This window comes from Chlorocebus sabaeus, chromosome 12, assembly GCF_047675955.1.
Source record: "Chlorocebus sabaeus isolate Y175 chromosome 12, mChlSab1.0.hap1, whole genome shotgun sequence".
Classification (NCBI taxonomy): Eukaryota; Metazoa; Chordata; class Mammalia; order Primates; family Cercopithecidae; genus Chlorocebus; species Chlorocebus sabaeus.
Window position 1 is genome coordinate 110,074,023 of NC_132915.1, and position 23,303 is coordinate 110,097,325.

General features: G+C 58.5%; 1 protein-coding gene across 2 annotated transcripts in view; it reads right to left on the minus strand.

The window, feature by feature from the left end:
* The window catches only part of VAV2 (vav guanine nucleotide exchange factor 2), a 235,677-nt gene that overhangs the window by 14,742 nt on the left and 197,632 nt on the right, over window positions 1-23,303 (minus strand). For both annotated transcript variants that reach the window (XM_073022082.1, XM_073022081.1), the window contains exons 9-21: window positions 21,916-22,015; window positions 20,641-20,736; window positions 19,568-19,636; window positions 15,457-15,543; window positions 12,729-12,814; window positions 11,823-11,955; window positions 9,353-9,462; window positions 7,920-8,021; window positions 7,118-7,206; window positions 4,368-4,384; window positions 3,594-3,615; window positions 2,436-2,563; window positions 1,098-1,172 (exon numbers count right to left, since the gene is read on the minus strand). In XM_073022082.1, the coding sequence (XP_072878183.1) occupies window positions 1,098-1,172; window positions 2,436-2,563; window positions 3,594-3,615; window positions 4,368-4,384; window positions 7,118-7,206; window positions 7,920-8,021; window positions 9,353-9,462; window positions 11,823-11,955; window positions 12,729-12,814; window positions 15,457-15,543; window positions 19,568-19,636; window positions 20,641-20,736; window positions 21,916-22,015 (1,114 nt within the window). The remainder of the gene's footprint in view (window positions 1-1,097; window positions 1,173-2,435; window positions 2,564-3,593; window positions 3,616-4,367; window positions 4,385-7,117; window positions 7,207-7,919; window positions 8,022-9,352; window positions 9,463-11,822; window positions 11,956-12,728; window positions 12,815-15,456; window positions 15,544-19,567; window positions 19,637-20,640; window positions 20,737-21,915; window positions 22,016-23,303) is intronic.

Sequence of the window (23,303 nt, forward strand, 5' to 3'; positions counted from 1 at the left end):
ATGCTAGCATAGCCACCAGCTAACACTGACATGGTCCCCTGGGAGGGCAAGGACCGAACGTGTGGGGAGTTCTCAGCTCGGTGGACGTGAGCACACCCAGAGCCAAAGCTCCCTGCTCCAGAGGTCCCGAAGCCCTGGGGTGGGGGTCTGGTGGTGGCCACACTCAGGTGGGTGCTGCCGCTCCAGTGAGCAGGTAGGGCTCCCTCCCTAGCTACAGCCCCCCACCCTGGCCTCACTGGACCACAGGCTGGGCAGTCTCAGAGATTACCTCTTCCCTCGCACCCTATTCACCATGCAGATGGGGTAACTGAGGCCTGAGGAAGGGAAGGGACCTGCCCCAGGCCACCTAGTGAGTTCGTGACCCTTGTCCTCCCCTGGTGCCTGGTCCCCTTGGTCATCCAAAGCACCTTAAGTGCTGAGCACTTGCCCATTCAGCAGAGGTGGCACACAGGCTGACAGAACCGGGGCTGGGGTGGGGGGCACCAGGGCTGCCACAGTGGGGTTGGGCACCCACCCCCTGCACCTTCAGACGTTTCACACTTTCACTTTGACCTGTCCTTTTGGGGGTGGAGGTGGGGTAACTCATTTTACTCAAGGCTGACTGCTGCCTTTCGTCACAGAGCCGAGAATTTGCTCCATACCCCTCAGATGAAAGCAACACCATATTGCCTTTGTTTTAAATAGCATAAAGTCTAGCTTTGAATCCATGAATCCATATGGTTGAGGGGAGCCTTTTTTTTCTTCTAAGGCTGCGTAATAGTCCAAGAGAACTTATAGAGTCCCCGAAATCTGGTGAAAGGCAGCTGGCTGGTCTTCACCCCATCACAGCTGCTGCAGAGATGCCCGTTTTGGTGTTTCGAAAACCACAACGAGATGCCACCCGATGGGCTGAGCCCTTTACACACAGGAGAGCATGCTGCCCCGCAGCCCCCACCCATCTTCTCTCTGGGCTCCAGCTCCAGGAAGCAGCTCACAGCGGCCTAAATTTAGCAAGGACGTCCCGAACAAGCCAAAAATGTCCACGTGAGGAGACAGCTCCCAGAACCCTCAGCACCCAGGCCACCGTGCTCCGGAAGCTTCTGTGGGAAAGGACTCACCCTTCCATCCACAGGGCAGGGCTTCACAGATGAGCTGGGGAAATACCCTGACTTCCTGGTTTGCACCAGACGACCCTGGCAGAGGAAAGAGATGGTTAGGACCAGGGGGCCGAGCCTGGCCTATGGGAGTGTGGGGCCATGTAGATGGACTCAATCCCGGTCCTGGAGGGTGGGAGAGCCAATGTCTTCCTTCCCAACCTCAGCTGACCTGGGAGCCAGTTAAGGCAGGAAGGTGCCGGGCGTCCCACCCTAGACACGAGAGCACTAAGGCCTGGCAAATCGGCGAAGCACCTCTGCAAGGCCCTCCAAGAAGCTGGCAGTCCTGTTCATACCCAGGGAGGGACAGAGCAGGACTGAGACTCTGCACAGCACACATGGCCTTTTGTGCCCTCTGAACCTCCTGTTATATGAATGTAGGGTCTGGCACAAGAAATTCATCACCGACTATGGACTGATAATGACCATGACAAAACAACCACAGCATCATTGTAACCTGAACATTAATACACGTTCGGCTCTAACGTCAGCTCCCACGGGAGGCTGCCTTGCTGGGCTAAGTGCTATCAAGGTCCTGTGGTGCTCTGCTGACCTGCGGGTCTTGGGGCTCCCTTGAGCACTGGGGCTTGGTAGAGGGGCCTAGGAGCAGGTGTCTGAGTCCTTGGCTCAGACGCCCCAGTGCCAGCATGCTCAAAGACGTGGGGTCTCAGTGTGTCAGGAGGAAAGCAAATGCTCCCAGAACCCTTTACAGCCCAGCCATCGGCTGAAGGTGGGGATGAACACCCATAGAGGTCTCTACTCTGGAGGCCTTGGAAACAGAGCAGCACATTCCTGGCTCAAAACCATAAACCACATCACGATGACGCCATTTGCGCCCACCTGGGGAAGGAGCGAACCTGCCCACTCACCCCACGATCGCGCGAAGGTTGCTGACCTGAAATGAGGTAGGGGTGGGGAGGAGGGTGGGCATGGCATGGCCAGGGCAGAAGCCTGAGGAGGGCCTATGGGACACAACAGAGGCAGGAAGGACAGGGGCCAATGGAGAAAGGCCTTGGTGCCAGGGCAGGATGGCCTCTCCCGGGAAGGGACGCTGCATCCCCTACCATGTGAAAGCAAACACCGCGGGAAAGACTAGGCTAAGGTTCCCAAGAACGCATGCCACGGTGCAGAACGGGGACACTGAGGCAGGACAGGCCTTGCTAGCCACCCTGTGCCTCCTCCCTGGTGATCTCTCAGCCCTCTGCCTCTGCCTGGGATGTGCAGGACTTCATGCTTCTGCCCCAGGGAGCAGGCAGGCGCCAGAGCCAGGGACCCTCGACCCTCCCAGGCCCCAGGACCCACCTCCCACCACGGAGACTCAGGGTCACCCCTCAGCAGCTCAAGCACGTCACCCGTCTGGAAGGTCAGCACAGGCTTCCCGGGAGGGGCTGGGTTGCCATGGTAATTCTGCATGGCCACCATCTTGGGACCTGCAAAGGACAGGACAGCTCACTCGGTGACTCAGCAGCTCGCTCGGTGACTGACTTGGCCCCGGCCCGCAGCCCACCCCATCACCGAGCTCGGCCTCCCCCAGCACACACAGCCCTGCGCCTGCATCTCCCCTCCCTAAATCCTTCCCATAAGCCTCGTGTCTTTTTGATAAATATCATAAGTAAATTATTCATGCAATAAACAGATTCAGGGGTCATCACGGAACAGCAACTTATTTTCAGATGGCACTTCGTGCTTTCTTCCAACACCCTTCAGATCTGTGGCCCCCAGGCAGCTGTGCGGGGCAGAAGACGAGGGATCCCTCGTGTCAGAGACGGGTGATGGGTCAGCAGGCCCAGCAGCTTGCCCAAGGCCACAGAGCCCACAGAGGAGCTCTGGGCCTGAAATGGGGATCCTGGCTGTGCCCCTGGGGAATCTGGAGGCTGCTCTTAGACAAGCTTTGCTCCGACCCAGCCCTGCCTGTAGCTCTCAAAAAGCCCACGTCTCTCCCAGCCCAGCTCCCTCCTGGTCCCAGCAGCAGCGGTGTTTTCCATCTTTTGTCTTCTGCTAATGAGGGTGAGGTTGTACTGAGCACTGCCTGGACTGCACTCAAGTTTGCAGATAACACGATGCTTTCTACGCTGTGTCTAAAAGCATGTTTCTATTAAGTAACCCACAGCAAGGCAGGAAGGGGATAGAGGATGTGGTGGGAAGACGGCAGCGCCTTTTGGTCTCAGGTCTCTGGCTGCAGCTCCGTGCCCCTCCCCGGCTAGAAGGCCCTTGCCCCTCTGCAGGCTGGGTCCTGTCCCCACAGCCTGTTGCTGCCTTATCAGAAACAGAGCCAACTCCCAAGGAGGTGCCACGGAGGCCAGAGAGGCAGGAGGGAGGGGCCCCAGGCGGCAGCATCCAGGAGCCTGGAGCAGCTGGTGGCTGGGCAGACCCGGCCATCCCCACACCTAGGCCCTGGCTCAGCTCCCAGGTGACGGCTGACATGGGTGACAGCAGAGGGTCCAAGTCCAGATGACTCACCTGGTCCCGCTCCGGAGGCGTCCTGTGAGGACAAGGACAGAACACAGTGATGAGAGAAAGCTGCTCCTTGACTGTGGTCAATGCACTGACCCACCCCCCTCCCTGTCCCCACTTGTTCCCAGATAGAGGGACCAAGGCAGGAGCAGGGGAGGAGAGGGACACTGTTCTCTGTGTGACTCCCACCCTGGCAATATACTCCACCTCTGTGCACCTCCACTCCTGGAAGGTCTGCGCCCTTCCCTCTCCCTCTCCTTACCATGAGCCCCCACCTCCTCCAGGAAGCCCGCCCTGACCACCTGCTCTGAGCCTGGGCTTTGTGGTCTCCATCTAGGACACACAGTGCCAAATACAACGAAGTTTCCCTCCTCCATGAAGGCTGGTTCATGTGGACCTCATAGCTCAAGGGGTACATGAAGCCCCCGGAAGTGACTCCATCCCCACATCAGCTAAAGAGAGGGCTCTGAGCCAACGGGGGGACTTGGGGACAGGAGGGCTGGCGCGCAGCACCCAGAGCTGTACCCACAGCCGCAAGCAGCCAGTGGGCAAGGGAATGGGGGGGCAGCTGGGATAGGAAGACAGCGCTGGGGCCCCTAGGAGGACTCTACTGACACCCACCAAGGAAAGCAGAGGCCTCCTGTGACTGAAAGTGGCTCATCCAAGCCGGTGTGGCTCCAGGAGTGGTGAGAGGCAGACAATTGGGTATTTCTGGCTCTGGGCACACAGGGCTGTGGCGGGGGCGGGAGCAGAGGGAGGGGAAACAGTTTGCGGACTTACCAGATCTGCAGGAGAAGCTGGAAAGGAAGCAGGTCCGGTGTTAGAGGGGAGGCCACTGATGCCAAGGCCCCGTGCGGCTCTCACTCACACCGACCCGAGCCTCTGGGACAAGCTTAAGATGGTAAGTGAGCCAAGCTACAAAGTGGTCTGTTTTGGACATGGATCATGGACACGCAGGTCTAAGCTCATGGCTGTGAAAGCCTCTCGGTTACTTCTGGCAGCAAATTCTGAGCTCTGGCTTTAGGGGGCCTGTGGGAGAACTCGGACCAGATAATAGACCTGAGCTGGCAAAAAGGTTGTCCCGCCTGGGCCACCTCTTTTGAATGGCGGCAGCTGCCTGGATCACTGGGTGGTACGTGGCACGCAATGGGGAGATTTCCACAATCGCTTAGTGATGCCTGCTGGGGCAAGTGATGAGAAGGCATCGGTAGGCGTGCTACCTGCCACAATCGCTTAGTGATGCCTGCTGGGGCAAGTGATGAGGAGGCACTGGTACGTATGCTACCTGCTTGCCATCCTCAGCTCAGACACCCAGGTGCCGACATGCTCAAGGACACCAGACCTCAGCGTGTCAGGACAGCCAATGTTCCTAAGACCCTTTAGGGCCCAGCCATCTGGCAAGCTGGCTGCCACCCACCACCAGAGGAGGCAAGAAGCCCCACAGCTTACACACACGGCTGACGTGACCTCCACCCCACCCAGCACTCACAGTGCAGACGGCCCTGGACAGACAGGTATCCACAGACACCAGAGAACAGGTTCCAGCTCAGTGGGCAGGGGTCGGGGGGGCCAGCTGGACAGCAGCTATGACTGTGCCTGATGAAGGCTTCCCACAGGAAAGGCTCTCAGGAGAGGCCAGTATCTCTCTAGGGTATCTCAGCCCCCATGGGCAGCAAACAGCTAAACCAGCCTGGGCAGAGCCCAGAGGTGAAAGCTACAATGGTCAAAGGAACACTGCCCAGAGCCAAACCACAGAGCAAAGGTAGAAGCCTGGACCAGAGGGAAGGCAGCTTGGACAGTCTTAAGGGAAAAATGGCTACAGGTGGCAAGGATAGTGTCTCCCGGCAGAGGGATGAGGAAGGGGACAAGGACACAGGCCCTGGGGGAGTCCCAGGTCCCTGAGGATGGAGCTGGTGCCAGCCAGGGCACTGCCAGCACATAGGAGAATGCGGACGGCAACGCTGGCTTCCAAAAGACCTGCAGTTGCCTCTCTAGTGGAACCCTAACTACACATATTAGCAAAAATTGAAAACCACACAGAGGTGGGGCGGGCGGGCGCACACGTCCGCAGAAAGCAGGACAGTGCCCGGGGCCTCGCGGCAGCTGGCTTTGCCTGGGGATAGCAGGAGTAGTTTTTCTCTCCTCCTTTACACTTCTCTACATTTTCCAAATTTTCTATGGAAAATCAGTAATTAATAATCGGGGGCAAAACCAGAAAAATCACAGAAAAAGAAAACTTGGAAAGAAATATACCAAAATACCGCCTTTCGTTATTTCTAAGTAAGTTCACGGGTGATGCTTTCTTTAAAATTTCATTTCTTTTTTTCTTTTTCTCCAAATTTTTGGTAAGTAAATGTATTACTTTTAGAATCAGAAAAAGAAAAAAAAGGTTCTAAGTGGCTGCAGCCAGTCGTCTGGGAGAGGGACACGTGGCCACAAGAGGGCAGTATGGATGGACACAGCTGAAAAGCCGCATTCAGGCCACAGGCTGCCTGCAGAATCCTCCAGTACTAACTCCAGGGGCTGCGGGATCCTGCGCACAGCTGGGGGGCTGCACTGGGCCTGTGGTGGGGACAAGGGGGTCCGGGCTGACCTTCTGGCCCTCTCCCTGGGTTAGGGTACTGGGCTGGCACTCACAGTAAATGATGAATTAACTATTGATCTAAAGTCACAGCTCAAAATGTATTCCGGGCGCTGGCGTCTCCGGGTGACAAGCTGGTCTGACTTGTTTTTTTGTCTTAAAACACTTGCAGGAGGCCCAAAGGAGACAAGACCCAGAGACTCGGCCTGGGGCCACCGGGGGCTCCTTGTTGAACGGAAGCTCCGCTAAGAGGTGTAGACAAATGGCCGAAAGTTTCAAGCCTCAGTTTCTGGGGCTGATGATGGAGGTGACATCCTGATGTCTGAAACCTCTCTGGAGAGAACCATCTCAGGCTTTGCACCGCTGTCCAGCTGCCCGGAGCTGGGCACAACCCCAAATGTATGCCCCACAACCCAAGATGCTTCAGGGGAGCCTCCAGGGGGCATCTCTGCCTCTGCCCACTGCCAGTCTGGCTCAACCCTCTCCCCTCCCTGAGCCTCAAGCTTCCCTAAAGGGGCATGAACAGAAAGGAACCACTGTAAGTGCCATGTGTGTACACGTGCATGTGCGTGTGTGTCTGAACCATTTACTGACATGGCTACAGCTACTGATGGCCAGGCCTCACCCACTGGGAGAAGCCAGGGTGACCGGCGTTTCTGTGATGAGAAACCTCCATGCACCCATCAAGAATGTTCTGTGCCGGGTTTGGGGGTGGAGATTCCAGAAGCTTCCTCCCGGAGCGGGGCAGGGGATGTAGGAGATGGGGAGGGGTCCTCGAGTACCCATTAGGAGAGAGGGCTTGGAATGGAATTCATCCCGGCTGTGTCTACTGATAAGTGTGCGACGTGTGGCAGGTGTCTGCCCCATGGGAGATGGTGCCTGAGGCCCAGTACCCGGGTGGTAGAGGGCAGAAGTGAGTGGGCACAGTCAGGGACTCGGGGGTACTCACTAAACTTGCAGGGAGGGATCACTTCCAGGCACTCCTTGTGTGCCCCGACGCCGCACTTGGTGCACATGTATCCCTGGTAGAAGGTGCCCCTGCACAGGGGAGGGCGGGAGGTGAGGTCGAGGCTGGGGCCGGCTCCTCACGCCTCTCTGCCAAGGTCAAGGCCCTTGTTCCCACCCAGGCTCACCTGGTTGGCTCCCTCCCAGCACACACATCCCTCACAGCCCTGAGTATCCAGGACCCTCCTTTACCAGGCAGCCTGACACCTGCTTTCCCCTACTTACCCCAGCCTGCCTCCCCGCCCCACACAGCATCCCGGGCACCCAGGAACAGTCACCCCCGGCTAAATCTGAAACTCCAACGGCTTGGCTGGGCCTCTTTTTTTTTTTGAGACAGGGTCTCACTCTGTCACCCAGGCTGGAGCACAGTGGTGACATCACAGCTCACTGGAGGCTCAACCTCCAGGGCTTAATCAGTTCTCCCACATCAGCCTCCTGAGTAGCTGGGGCCACAGGTGCAGGCCAACACGCCTGGCTGACTTTTGTATTTTTTGTACAGACAGAGTTTTATCATGTTGCCAGGCTGATATTAAACTCCCGGGCTCAAGCGATTCGCCTGCCTCAGTCTCCCAAAGTGCTGGGACTTGAGCCACCATGCCTGGCACGGGCGTGACTCTTGTGGGATACACTCCCTTAACCCCTCAGGGCCTCCCACAGGGAACACAGGACAGACAGAACACTAAGCTCCCTCGGGGGCCTGGGGTGGGCGTGGATCCAGGTGAGGGCTGAAGGAGGGGGTTTCCTACCTGAGGAACATTTTGCAGGCTTTGCAGTTGGTGGTCTTGTCAAACGTGTACATCTGGAAACTGTGGTGGTTGGCATTGGCTTTGTCTGGCTTGATGTTTGACCTGGCAGGAGGGAAAGAGAGCAGACGCTACACCCACCAGATTCCCCGAGCCCCGTCATGCGGCCATCCTGGGAACTAGCTGGGCTCCAGACCAAGGCTGTGCAGAACCCGGGAGGGCCTGGACTCCAAGCCTGGCTCTGCCCCCGACACAGGGCAGACTCGGGGCCCAGACTCCCTGCTGGTAGAAGGCAGGTCAGACAGGAAGCTTTAGCACTGCTGCACTGGCCTGACAGAACCTTCCAGGTGGCGGTGGTGGTCTAAGGTCCTGACTGGGATTGGATGTGGGCAGGTGTGGGCATTTGTTGAAACTCAGAAAACATATGCTTAAGATTTGTTTGCCACATTGGATATAAGCTTGAAATTTCAGAAGCTAAACAAATACTGGGCCCCTTGAGGTACGTAGCGGGGCTGCCCTGGTGTGCAATTCACTTTGACACAGACCCGCTGTTGGGTGGCCAGGGGTAGGGTGGGGTGACGCGGACGGCGGCGGCGTGGTGAGAAGACGGCTATTCACCATCATGTTGCTTCAGCTTCTGTGAACACTTGAACTTCTCCACAATAGGATGTTGGGAAGAAAATTACAGGCCAGGGAAAGCAAGTGGCCAAAGAGGAGATGCCCCAGGCCTCCCTCACAGAGCCTGGGTGCAAACCAGCTGGCTGCATCTATTCCCACGAGCCAGGCCCTGGCCCCGCTGAGTCCAATGGTTCCCTTTCGATCCTCCCAAGAAGTCCGGAACACAGGCCTTCCCCTCTCCATTTCACCAGCGGAAACGGTCAGAGAGGCGAGCGCACCTGCCCACAGAGCTCAAGCACAGACGACCCTGCTGGCCCTCCAGGGTCCGTGTTCCGGGAACCCACTCATCACCTTTCTCTCTTTCACGTATCTAGGGGTACCTCTTGGATTTCATGGAAAAATAGTTCAGTGGCTTCAAAAACAGGTGTCAAGCCACCAGCCCGTAAGACCCTGAAGACTGGGATCACCAGGAATCCTCTAGCATCATGGCCACTCCCAGCCGGTCACTGCTCTGTGGGCCAAGCGTGCCAGGCTCAGCCTCAGGGGTGGAATGGCTCATTCCAGCAGGACAGCGGAGCCTGCCTGGGACAGGCTGTGGCAGAGGGAGAGCCCTCTCACTCCGGATCGATTGTTAAAGAGGATGCCACCGAGGGAGGCTGGCATCCCAGGGGTGATGGAGGTTGTCTGTGTCCCTGACATTCCAACTTTGCCTCCCTCCACCCCTGGTCTGACAGGAGTCACAGACATAATCCACCTGGGCTTCCGCCCCCCATACAACTGATCTGCGTGGGACCTGGGGGCTGCCACCTGGAACTCACATGGCCATCTCAAACTGCTCCATCCACTTCCTCTTCATATCTTCTGTTTTGCAGAAAAACTGGAAACCCTGCTTTCCTTGAAGGTGAATTAGGTAGAAGCCGTAGGACCACTGCAGGGGAGAGAGGCCATGCTTGCCACGGACACGGCTTCAGACATCCTGGCACGTGCCCATGTGTACTCTTGCCTGTGCGGTATGTGCACGTGTGTATATGCATACACGCATGGGTGCCCATGCCTGTGTGAACACGTTCTCATGTGTGTACCTGCACTCTTGCCCACGCTGTATGTGCACACGTGTCTCTGTATGCGTGCATGCATAGCTGTGCGCCCGCATCCTCACGTGAGAATACATATGCGCTTGTGCCTTCACCTGTGCATGCACGAGTGTGCTGTGTGCGTGGGTGTGCATCTGTGCCCGCACGCGTCTATGTGTGTGCACCTGTGCCTGAGTGTGCCCAGTGCTCCTGTGAGCATGTGTACACACGCACTTGTGTCTGTCCCTGCAGGTACACACATGCTCTAACATGTATGATGCGTGTGCACCCATGCTGTGTGTGCTCTCCTGTGGGTGCACACACATGTGCGTGGGCAGATCTGCACACCTGCCTGTGCTCGTGTGCGAGGATGCTCCACCGAGTGGATATGTAGATGCATGTTCAGTGCGGGCAGGACCCCAGGGAGGATGAGCTCAGGGCCCCACCCAGGGCCCCTCCACGAGGCCTGACCACCCACTTTCACTTCCTAAATGTGATGCTAAAAAAACTTCACTTCTCTGAAGTAGAACAATAACAACAAAAAGGCAGGGAACAGCCATGGGCCTGGGGCACCCTCTGCGAAGCCATCCCCCATTGAGCAACCCACAGCTACCCCCTTCCCTGCCTCCCCTTCAGCCACCCCACAGGCCTCGCCATCTCTCCAAGCCCTTGGACAGAGGGCTGTCAAAGTGGTTCAGAAAAAAGAGTTTGGCAAATAGGAGCCTACTGGGTTAGAAAAGATGGCGGGAAAGAGGAAGGAAGGGAGGGATGGAGAGAGGAAGGGCGGAGCGGGATGGGAGGAGGAAAGACACAAGGAAAGAGAGAGGAAAAGGGGAGGAAGAGGGAGGGAGGAGGGACAGAACACAGAAAAACAAAAAGGATGATGGAGAGCTGAAGAGAGACCAAGAAACCCCAGCCTCTGGCCCGAGCTCCAGTGACTGAGGGTCACAGGGTTTTCCTTTCACACTGTCTTCGTGGGTCTTTCATCATGAATACAAATCATTTCATCATCAGGAGAGGGAGACGAGGACGGAGGACCAAGAAAACCAGGAGCCCAAGTCCTCAGGCCCCTGGGTTCCCTGGCTCCGGGCAGAAGTGCCAGCACCGGGCTGGGATGATTGAGGCAGGTGGGAGGACCTGGGCGCTAGGTGCTTACCATTTTCCCGTGAGACTAGGAAGCATGAGGAGAGGAGAGGAAGGGGGAGACGGTCAGTGAGAGGCTCGGCCCGGCCCCGTGGTGGGTGCTGTAGGGTGGGGGCGCCAGGAGCCCTGGCAGGTGGGACATCCTCCAGTGCCCAGGTTGGGGGTGGGGCAATCAGTGGGAAAAGGACTTTCTTCCCCGAGTGTTGGGTGCTGGAGGCAGGGACTCGTGGGCCCGTTATTTGTCTTGGGTATCAGGGCAGGGAGGGTCACCCTCAACAGCTCACTCAGCCTGCACTCGCTGGGTCTGGATCAGGGCTATACTGCCAGCCCTGGACACCAGGGCCCGGACTTTCAGAACACGGGCTCCTGACCCCCCGCCCCCTGCCCCACCAGGGCTGAACACGGTAGGTGCTCAAGTGCCATGGGCAAAAGCCTCAGCTGAAGCAGGACTGAACCAGAGAGCCAGGCAGCAATAGCCCTGTAGCCATGGTCCTGCCCCACAGCAGGTTTGGCCCCACCCCTATAGCCCTGGCCCCACCCCCTGGCAGCCACAGGCCCCACCCCTGCAGCCCTGGCCCCGCCCCAGCAGCCACAGGCCCCCGGTCAGCTACGTGTAGAGTCTTGGACAAGTCACAGCCAGACCTACCCACAGCCCTCCTCCAAGCACTGCAGGGTGGGACGGGAGAGGAAAGCCTGCTTGCTACAAGGGACAACATGGGCTAGAGTCAGGCTGGTCAGATGGAAAGCCGAGGTTGAAAGCCCCACCCTCGCTAGAGGCCTTGGGCAGGCCTCTCCCCCTCTGCTCCAGTCGCCTCACTGAAGTGGGAGTGGGATTCTGGTCTCGCTCACCCATCTGGGGGGCGCTGGGCCCGGCGAGGAGCAGGGGTCATGATGGTGAGGCAGTGACTCAGAGGGGAAGCTTCCTGCAAGGTGAGGACGCTCACCCCAACCCGCCCGGCCAGCATCAGCGGCTGACTTCAAGTCCCCTTCCCTTGGGGTCTGAAACCCAGTGCCTCTCTCCAGGCCACCCCTACGCTCCTGGGTAGTGGGGGGCGGACCCGGAAGGCCCCACCTTCTTGACGTCCTTGTTGTTCATGGGGTCGTCGGTCATCTTGTGGAAAAGCAGCTCGATGATCTCCTTGAGCTCGTAGCTGTAACCCTTCCGCTTGCAGACGATGACCACCTTGTCAAACAGGAACAAGTACCTGGGCCAGGCAGCGCAGCGGGGTGTCAGCACCCCGGCACTGTGTGCTCTGCTCCGAGGAGGCAGCAGGAGCTCAGCCTGAGGCTCTGGCATGCGGCTCCCTCTCCAGGCGCACCCTGCCCTCACCTGGCTCACCAGGCTAACGCCAAGCCTCGGTCAGGTCTCGGCTGTTCCCACACTGCTTCTCCAGGAAGCCTTCCTTGGCTCCCTATTCTCGTGACTGAGGCTGTGTCAGGAGCCCTTCAAGGGGCTCCTGCACCTCCCCGACACGGGCCTCCCGTGCAGCACTGAGCCCTGACGGCCACTCCCAGTTGGTTCCGCACTGGACTGGGAGCCTCAAGAGGGCGGGACCCAGATCTGCTGTGACCCCTGCCCCAGCGCACAGTAGGTGCACAAGGAGGGCCCTGGACAAGCCTGGGCCCCCGTGGGCCTGGACACTCTCTAGCAGTCATTTGGCAAAGAGCTCATCCAGCCACTCTAGACCTGTCTTGGGTCCCCGGAGGCTGAGCATTGGCAGTGAGAGGCCTGGCCCTCACCGATGGCTGCCCCAGCCCAGCTTGGTGCCCGCCACAGGCACGAAAGCCCCACTGCTGTGGCGCCCGCTCGCTGACGAGAAGGAAGGAAGCAATTAAAACTGAACAACACCAAGCCACCACCAGGCAGCTCTTTCCACAGGAAGGCCCGGCTTCCAGAGCCACTTAGGAGCGGCTCCCTGGCAGGGAGAGCCGGACCCTGGCGGGATGCCACCCAGCCCACAGCACGCGCCCCGCTCACCTGTCCTGCTTGGTGTGGTTGACTATGGACCGGACTTTCAGTTCCCCGTCAATCTTTGGTCTTCCAAATTCCTCCAGTTTCACTTGCTGGGAAGAAGGAGAGGGGCCGTCAGCCGGGGCTGGAACAGGCCCAGTTCTCCTGACCACACGGGCACGGCAGACTGTCGCGCACCGAAGGGAGCTCCCCATAGGCAGCCGTGGCGGGACAAAGGGAAACGGCCCCCGTAGCTCCCAGCTGGTGCTCAGAATGGACGAGGGAGGGTGCAGAAAACTGGGAAGGGACGAGGCCCGGCAGCTTCCGTCCTTTCCCTGGCCAGCCCCGCCAAGGGGCTCCCTTCAGCTCTGGGGACAAAGGGCGATTGACGGCGCCGGTTCTGTTCACAGGCCGCCACTGTGTAGAGCCCCAAGCGGGACCCGGCCGGAAAAGCCAGACGCCCAAGCCCGAGAACCCACGTTCGAGAGAAAACAAACAGCGCCTATCTACTGCAAGGCGGGTGGGGCCGGGGTCCTGCCGAGGGTGAGGGTTTGACTCAGACCCCTGTGTGGTTCGCTGAGGTTTCATTTTCGTTGTCTGTCTGGTTTTGTCTCTGACTCTTCTGGTTCAGAGAGAGTTTCTCTTGACATGTTCCCTGCGTGGCTTTCAAAGTGTCCATGCAGGCAGGAAAAGGTGGAGGAAAATGCTTTGAGATGTGAACAGGGCCCTGCCTGGGAGGTGCTTGAGGCACGGGCTCAGCGTTTCCTTCCAAGGTCTCAGCCCGAGGCTGCAAGGACAGCTTTGGTGCCACGCAGCCTCAGTCAACTTGCTCCAGGCCTCCGATCTCAGCTCTCACCACCTTCCCTGTGGTGATGGGATTCGGAGCCTGGACCAGGTACAGGGACTGGCTCATGGGGATGCTCGGTGCCTGCTGGCCATGCTGTTTGATTCTTGTTGTTGTTGACGTTTTTGAGACAGTCTCACTCGGTCACCCAGGCTGGAGTGCAGTGGCACAATCATGGCTCACTGCAACCTCTGCCTCCCGGGTTCCAGAGATTCTCCTGCCTCAGTCTCCCGAGTAGCTGGAATTACAGGCACCACCACCACGCCTGGCTAATGTTTGTATTTTTAGTAGAGGCAGGGTTTTACCACGTTGGCCAGGCTGGTCTCGAACTCCTGACCTCAAGTGATGCACCCACCTCAGCCTCCCAGAGTGCTGGGATTACAGGCATAAGCCACCGTGCCCGGCTTGTTCTTGTTGTTTAACGAACAAGTATTGCTCCTATGTAAAAACTTAAAAAACAAAACAAAATGAACTTTTCTCCTCACGTCCTGCTCACTGTATGCATTTGCAAATGCCTCGCGCAGGAGCTCACGGCAGCATGGACCCACCAGGTGCTGATGGCATGGGGTGTGGCCGTCCTCGGCCTCCTCTGCACCCACACACTTTATTTTTTTTTCTTTATTTTTTTTCTCTTTTTTGAGATGGAGTCTCACTCTGTCTCCCAGGCTGGAGTGCAGTGGCCGGATCTCGGCTCACTGCAAGCTCTGCCTCCCGGGTTCAGGCCATTCTCCTGCCTCAGCCTCTCGAGTAGCTGGGACTACAGGCGCCCGCCACCTCACCTGGCTAGTTTTTTTTGGTAACTTTAATTTATTTCTAAAATGAAAGGGGGCACTATCATAATGTCCTTCAGAAGCTTCTTTTTTTCTCTTTCATTGCCGATGTATCGCAGGTGCTTTTTTGTGCCCCGTGTTTGCGGAGGGCATTCTCTTCGTGCTGCTGGCACCGGCTGGGTGTGGCCTGGGCATCAAGGACCTTCCCCTGCCGGCTTCATGCGAGTGAAATCACCAGGGTGAAATGTTTGTGATTCACAACCAGGGGGTAATCCTGCCACCCAAAGGACCTTCTGGCAATGTCCAGAGGCATATTTGCTTGGCATCAGTTGAGGGGTTGGGGGTGCTACTGGCATCTGGTGGGTGGCAGCCAGGGACACGACTCCACATCCCGTAATGCACGGGGCGGCTCCCACAACCAAGAAGGATCCGGCCCCAAACGCCAGCAATGCTGAGGCGGAGAATCCCGGGTGAGAACCGGCAGATCCTCGGGAAGTCCGCTCTGGTCAGCACAGACCAGGGAATGTGCTTCCCGGGGTGGTGCGTCCCCTCTCCCCAGGCAGGACGAGGTGACTGACTCAGCAGCCCAAGCCTGGCCTCTGCAGCGCCTGGCTCTGGGGAGAGTCCCGGGAGGTGGTACCCCTGCCTGATGGAGTCCGAGGAGCAGAGGCGACTGCCGGCCCCACCAAGCCTGGGCCCAAACCCTGTCCATTGCCCCTGGAGGGGAGACTCAAGGTGAGGGTGGGCCAGGGGTCCAGGGACCAGGGGGCGTCTCCTGCCCCTGGGAGCCACAGTTCTCCTCTTGGACTTGAAGGGATCTTTTGTCTAGGCTGGGGGGAGAAAGGGGGCTGGGCAATGAATACAGTCCCTCCCCTGCCCCCTTCCCATCCACTCCCCTGCCGCCTAAACACAGGCCGTCTTCAGCGCACAGGACACTTGGGTTGGCCGTGGTGGGCAAGGGAGCGTGGATGCTAGGGGGGTGATCTGAGATCGAACTCAGAAGCTGCCGGGCGCCACCCTCTCAACAGGCAGCCGTGGTGTGGCTGTCCGTGGAGCTCACTCAATACTGCGGCTGTGAACGTGACTTTATAGGCACCGTCCTCATCAACCTTCCCTAGCCTGAAAAGTCAGCCCCACTCACCAAGTTTTCTATAGAACTCTGAAATTCGCTGATTTTCCTCAAGGTCTCCTTGTCCCGTTTAACTTCATTGATGTACATCGCCAAGTCCTTGAAAACAAGAGGCAGAGGGTGAGCGGGCTGTGCTGGGTGGGGAGTGTGTGCGTGAGTGTGGTGTGGTGTGTGTGCGCGCGCACGTGTGTGTGAGCAAGCTGTGCTGGGTGTGTGGGGTGTGTGTGACTGTGTGTGTGTGAGAGCGAGCTGTACTGGGTGGGGTGTGTGTGTGTGATTGTATGTGTGAGTGAGCTGTGCTGGGTGGGGTGTGTGTGTGTGAGTGGGTTGTGCTGCGTGGGGTGTGTGTGATTGTGTGTGTGTGTGAGCTGTGCTGGGTGGGGTGCATGTGTGCAAGCATGTGTGAGTTTGTGTGTGTGGGCTGTGCTGTGGTGTGTATGTGTGTGAGTGATTGTGTGTGAGCGGACTGTACTGGGTGGGGTGTGTGATTGTGTGTGTGAGCAGGTTGTGCTGAGTGGGGTGTATGTGATTGTGTGAGAGGGTTGTACTGGGTGGGGTGTGATTGTGTGTGTGTGTATGTGAGCAGTTTGTGCCGGGTGGGGTGTGTCTGTGTGATTGTGTGTGTGAGCAAGCAGTGCTGTGCAGGGTGTGTGTGAGCCGGCTGTACTGGGTGGGGTGTGTGATTGTGTGTGTGTGTGGGCTGTGCTGTGGTGTGTGACTGTGTGAGAGCATGTGTGTATGAGCCGGCTGTACTGGGTGGGGTGTGTGATTGTGTGTGTGTGTATGTGAGCAGGTTGTGCCGGGTGGGGTGTGTCTGTGTGATTGTGTGTGTGAGAGGGTTGTGATGGGTGGTGTGTGATTGTGTATGTGAGCAGGTTGTGCCGGGTGGGGTGTATCTGTGTGATTGTGTGTGTGAGCGGGTTGTGCTGAGTGGGGTGTATGTGATTGTGTGAGAGGGTTGTGCCGGGTGGGGTGTGATTGTGTGTGTATGTGAGCAGGTTGTGCCGGGTGGGGTGTGTCTGTGTGATTGTGTGAGCAAGCTGTGCTGTGCAGGGTGTGTGTGAGCGTGTGTGTGCACACAGGCACATGCATGCCGGAGCTCAGCCCCCAAGGACCTCCCCCCACCCAGCATCCAGGTGCTGGGCGTTTCTGGACCTCCTTCCTCCACCCTGCTGGGGAAGCGGCCCTCGAGACAGGAGGGCTGAAAAGCATCACCTCCACGAGACAGATGAGGAAACTGAGGCAGGGAAGGGAACACACTGACCGAGAGCCACACTTCGTCGGTGATATGCCAAGAGCCCCAAACTCCTGGCTGGTGCTGCTTCTTTCTACTCCATCATGTGGTCCCTCTTAAACATCCTAACGGAGGGAAGCAGCCCTGTGTGTCGGAGCCACATCAGACCACAGAAGAGCCACCTAGGCTTGGGCTGACCTAGGTCCCCGTTCTTGGGAAGCTTCCCCCTCCCCAGCCTCTCCAAGCCACGGCCTCCACTTGGAGCCTGGACAGAATGAGGGTTCAGGAAGTCCCTCTCTCCATGGGTCTGGCCATCCCCAATCCAGCGCCCGTCTGCCGCGCTGCAGTCCTCGTGTTGGCCACCAGGGGGCAGTGCCCACTTCAGTCCAGACACAAAACGCAGTATCTGGACCTGGCCCGCGTGGGAACCCAAGGGAGCCGGCCACGTGGGCGGTCCTGGCCCTGCCCACCCAGAGCAGCGGGTGGAATTCCCCAAAATGCAAGTGACCAGCCAGAGCCAGAGCCAGAGCCAGGTCGTCAGCAGGTTCCCATCCCTCCCATCCTTCCTCGTTCCTAGAAGACTTCACAGTCAGCTCCCCACCCACCCCACAGCGAGGAACTTCCTGGGGCGGCTGCAGCGCGCTGTCTGAAAGGAAAGGGGTGTTTTGTTTTCTTGTCCACTTGCCTTTAAAATGAGGGATAAATTCCCAGAGACAAGGACCCCAGTGGCGAGTCTAGAGCTCAGAACCCCCGCCCCGCCACCGCCAACCCCAACAGCAGAAACATTACAACTCTGACCACCGTGGCCCCTGCGTGCACCTGGACCAATGCCTGGCATGAAACAGGAACAGATGGAAGCTGCCCGAATGAATGAGCAGGTGAGGGAAATGTCTGCACTTTGATACAGAGGCAGGACTGCAGTCAGCTCATGGAGCTCAGACCTAAAACCGCCATTCCCATGGAGACAAACCTCAGGCCCACAGAGGCACAGCGGCCGACTCTCAAAGACACTGCCTTACAAGGCGTGAGCTCTCAGTCCCGAGGGGAAATCAAGCCCAGGTACGGTGACGACTCCCAGAATGGCTGCATGAATGACTTCCTATATAAACTGGGAATCGATCCAAAGACTTCTAAAATCCCCCCCAGCCCTGAAGTCTCATGATGAGGTTCGGTGGCTCTCAGAAAGGCAGCCGCACACCTGCAAGTCACAGAGTACTTTGTGCAGCACCGTGAGCTGCACTCCTGGGAAGCTGTCCCGTCGAGGGGCTCAGAGCCACCCGCCAGCCAGACACCGACTGCTGAGAGTATGAAACGCAAGACCACACTCAGGGCCCGGGTGCCCGGCCCACTGCACCTGCTGTCACTGTCTCAGAGCCCCCGAGGACACATCCGCGCTGGCTCGCACACCGTGGCTCACAGCAGACAGGCCAGAGCAGGTGTTGGAGAGGGGCGGCTTGGGGGCAGCAGAGCTGACACCAAGAAAGTTTTGTCAGCCCGTCACGGCAGGAAGCTTTCCTGGAGCACTCCTCAGGGTGCTCGCTGCCCAGTGGAGCCGAGCAGCACAAGAGCTGAAGGTCTCTGGGACCACCTCCCGTGCCCACACATGAGTGCCCACAGGATTGGGAATAAATTTCTCCCAGAGGACAAGCCCTGCTCAGAGAACCTCCTAGCACCGGCGGCCAAGCACTGGTCTCCACTCCCGTCCTGGCCCAACAGCAGCTATAAATGGAGACAGATTACAGACCCACCCCCGCCCAGAGGGAGCTCCTTAAATGAGGTACCTGGGAAAGAAAAAGAGGGCCCACAGCCCAGGGGGCTGCCCAGAGGGCAGGCGCCAGGTATCAGAGGGCAGGACTGCAGCTCTGAGGGGGGCTGGCAGAGGTGTCCCGTGCTCCCAACGAGGGAGATGCTGGGGGAGCCATCATCCCTCCATCCAGATGCAGCTGGAGGGGACCTACCCCATGCCAGGTGCCATGTCTGACCTGGGGACACAGGTGACCGTGGCTGACACAGGCCTGGCTGGGAAGGGGGTGGCATGAACAACTGTGTCCAGGAGTAAGAGTGCCACCCACGGGGAAGCCAGTTCCCTGAGGAGGGAACCCAGTCAGGGGCGATCCTCCCTGGAAGACGTCCTGTCCATGGCGAAGACAGGATGAGCAGGATGCAGCCAGGTGACAAGGAGGAGGGTGCACCTGAGACAACACGTGGACCTGGGGAAGTGCAGGGCACGTGCCGGAGCCTGGGAGGGATCAAATCTGCCTGGAACTGTGGTAAACACAGCTGCAACAGTGGGGGCAAGTATCCTGCAGAAGGCCTGGACTGCCAGAGTGAGGAGCCTATGCCTGCTTCATGGGCAGAGGGAGCCATGGAAGGTTTCGGAGCAAGGGAGTGACATGAGCTAAGCTCACTTGGACAAGGGGAGAAAGGGAGGCAAGGCTGGCTTGGTGGGCGGTTGGGGTCCTTGAAACAGCCAGGAGTAAAGGAGCTCCCCAGGCAGGTAGCAGAGAGATGCCCCTGGGGTAGCATTTTAGAAGCAGAAGGCTCAGAGCTGGGAGTGAGAAGCACTGGGCCAGAAAGCCCAAAACGGAGGCGAGTGCCTGGGGGGAAAGCAGCGGGAGGGGAGGCTCAAGGGAGGTCTTGTTGGACAGGCGAGGTTAGGACCCGGGACACCTGAGGGGGCACCTGACCTGCAGCGCCCTCCACCCATCACCTCCACCTCCTGTGGGTCTCACCCCCTGCCCTGCCCCGCCCCAACTCCTGCTGTCCCAGGAAAATGTCTATAGTCACAATCGCGGCTTGTTAATGAGCCCAGTTCCAGTCCAAGACCACGCGGGCATGGTGTGCTAAGCCATGCAATGGCTTTTCCCCTGCCTCAGTTTACCCACTCACCTGCATAGCTTCCAGCGCTTCTTTGAGCTGCTGCCTCTCAGGCCGTTCCGCAGAATGGCTCAGAAGCTCCTGGAGGGGGGAGAAGAGTGTCATGTGTTACCACTCAGGGGTCCTGGCCTCTGCCCTGACCCCTACCCAGTGCAGGGGCTGAGCGCAGAACAAAGTCCTCAGAAGAAATCCATCCCCACCTGCCAGCCCAGGCTGGGTTTGGCTGCCCACCACCAAAGGACAGAGAGTGACCCCTCCACCAGGGGATACCCCATTTCTTGGCGGGGCACTCCCAGATCTTGTGGATAAAGGAGGGGAGTGACCGTGAGAAGGGACATGAAGGCAGCAAAAAGCAAGGCACTGAGGCAGCAGTTCACGGGAAAAGGCCTCACAAGGTGGCTGGCAGGAACCACCGCCTTCCCTCCCAGGTCTGTCTTTCCTGAAGCCCTTCCATTTCCATTTCTGCTGTGGCCACCAGGAAGCTCAGAGATCAACCACAGCAGGTTTCCTTTTTTTTTTTTTTTTGAGACGGAGTCTCGCTCTGTTGCCCAGGCTGGAGTGCGGTGGCCGGATCTCAGCTCACTGCAAGCTCCGCCTCCTGGGTTTACACTGTTCTCCTGCCTCAGCCTCCTGAGTAGCTGGGACTACAGGCGCCCGTCACCTCGCCCGGCTAGTTTTTTGTATTTTTTTTTTAGTAGAGACGGGTTTCACCGTGTTAGCCAGGATGGTCTCAATCTCCTGACCTCGTGATCCGCCCGTCTCGGCCTCCCAAAGTGCTGGGATTACAGGCTTGAGCCACTGCGCCCGGCCCACAGTAGTTTTCTTATTCCCGGTGTGAGGACACTTTTCTGTCTCCTCCAGTTTTCTGACCTCAATAGTGACTTGAGTCGTCTTCCCATGTATATTTACTGTGATAATCGTTCATCACACGCATTGAGCAGTGAGAATGACCTAAGCACGAACTGATTTGTTTATATTCAACTTAATCTGTCTGTGGGCTGCATCCCACCCCCCCTGGAAGCTGCCGGCCCTCATCTGACTCTGGCAGTGATGACCCCACAGGCACCCGGGGCCCAGAGCCTCACCTTCAAGAGCAGGTGGTATTTGAGCACCCTCTGCATGGGGACCACCAGCAGGTCTTGTAGTTTAAATTTTCCGTCCTGGACCTTCAGCGTGCACTCCTGGGAGGGCGACAGGGTGATTCCCTCCCTGAGGAAAGCCTGAATCCACGCATCTGTGCTCCCGCCCACAGAAAGGGGAGACCTAAGCCCAGAACTCGGGCCCAGACGCTTGGTTCTTCTCCAGCCAGGCTCCCAGAACCAGTCCATGCACCCGGTGTGTGCAGACGGATGGGCTTCACAACACATGGGTGGGGGCGCGCCACCTCTCCCATCCTGCCGTGTCTGCACTGGCCAGGCCAGGACGCAGTGAGACACATGCGATGCTACAGGAACCCTCCCGGGGCGCCTGCTGAGCCTGCCTGGATGTGGCTTTGACTCTTCCGCCAGGCCAGGTCCTTTGGAGAAGGGCAGCAGGGCACCCCCCATTGACCAGCCCCTCTCTGATCTGGCCTCTGGGAAATGCAAGGTGGAGCGCCAGCTTGCACTGAGCTGTGCGGGCCACTCCCAGGAACCAGGGCGTTCCCCCATCCATTGTCTGGACTTGGGGGGCATCGGGCATCTCCACTGGGGGGCCATGCTGCCTCCACCCCTGCTACAGCCAGAGGGCTCTACACCAGGCTCCACACAGAAAACAGGGTGTACTGACCAGATGGAGCCTGGAAACTCCAGCTGGGAACAGGAGGGGCTGGGAAGGGCTCATGTGAGAAACTAGATGTTGATAGAGACTCGCGCTGGGCCTGGGGTGAGGATGCATGAGGGGTGGGTGGCCCCACGGTTCCCAGCAAATGTTACCCGGGGTTCCCTGGGGTCAGCAGAGGCCAGGGTCAGGGGTCAGTCAGAGCCCCCAGTTGATAGAGACTCGCCCTGGGCCTGGGGTGAGGATGGATGAGGGGTGGGTGGCCCCACAGTTCCCAGCAAATGTTACCCGGGGCTCCCTGGGGTCAGCACAGGCCAGGGTCAGGGTCAGCCAGAGCCCCCAGCTGAGTTAGATTCAGTCCCAAGGCCCTTTCCCCATGGGGAGTCTCGCTGTGTCCTGGCCTGGGATGGTGACCTCCACCCGACCCCATCCCCAACCCAATATAATGCAAAAAAGAAAAATCTACAAAAAACCATTACCTCACCACCCCCGTCACCACCTTCCCAACAAACGGGCAAGAGAGAGGCTGGTACCTAATGAGCTCCGGACTGCAAGCTGCAACCTCAGGGCCAGGGCCAGGGCCAACGCCTGGCAGGACTTACCTCGACTTTCTGCCTGAAGTCCTCTCGGCTGGCCAGGAGCTGGTTCAGAGTGTTCTGGGCGTGCTCCATGTGGCTGCAGTACTCCCCGTAGATCAGGAGCCTGGACAGTGCACACACACGCACACACGTGCACGCACACACACACACACAGGTTTAATGAGCGGCTCGGGGCTGCAGTGAGCCTGTCCATTTTTCCCAGCAGGCTGTAGGTGCGCAACCAACAGTCCCCTCTGCTGACAGCTCCCCGTGCGTGGACATATTCGACGGCCAGGAGGCTGCTTTACCCTTCCTGAAATGCTACCGGGCCGCAGGACGGCTGCCGGCGTGCTGGGAGAGGGGGTGCCCCGCTCTTCCTGAGTCCCAGGTGGTTCTAGGTCAGGTCCCGGCTGGGGATGCAGGGTGGAACACTCAACCCCCCATCCTACCCCCGAAAAAGGCCAACACTGGAGGAAAGAGAGGCCCCTGGCATCCCCCCAGGAAGGAAGACCCCAGGAGGGCTCAGACTCTTGCCCCTAGGCCCTGACCACCAAGGCCTGTGCTGGCTCAGGGCTCACCCTGGTGCTGTGCCAGGTGGGGAACCCCCAAGTGTCACCCTTGGTGCTTCTACATGGTGCCTGAATTCCACAAGCAGGGGACAACAGCCGTCAGTGACGGCCCCCTCCTCACCAGGGATGCAGGCAGTCATGTGGCCCCCGGACCTGGGAGGACCAGCAAGGTCCCGGGAGGATGCCCAGGAGGCCGGTCCCTCGTGTCCTGCGCACCACCTCCTCCTGGCCCCGGCATCGCTCTCTCCCGGCCACTCTCATTCCCACTTCAGTGCCTTGTGCTGGTCTCTTCAGCCACAGTACCTTCTCCCTTGCCCTGCACTGGGCCTGCATCTCTATAAACTGGAACCCAGGGTTCCCGGCCTCTGGAGCCTCAGGATCTTAGGTTACCAGCCTGAGATTTCATCTTGAAAACCCTGTCACCAAAGAAGTCCCAAAGAAGAAGAACCACGCCAGTGACCATGTTGGTGACAACAAGGATGACAAGAGCCACCACTCGCCAAGGCAGCTGCTGCCAGGTGCTTTGCTGACAAGCCTGACGACCTTTTCTGCCCATTTGTAAAGATGGGTGTGATCAGCTCCACCCTTCAGGCAGGGCGACTGAGGCCTCCATGAACTTGCTAGGAGCTGACAGTCTGGCCTGCAAGGCTAGGCCGGACCCAGCGTCCTGGTGACGTGCTCTCTGGCAGGGCTGCGTGTTAGTGTCTGGAGGCTTCCCTGGCCCGGGAAGCCCAGTGCAGGCTCTCGGGACCAGGTCACCATGGCCTCTGGGCCATTTCTCTTTCCATGATGAGAGCTGCTTTGCTGTAGGGCACCCGGCCTGGGGCTCGGGGCAGGCAGCGG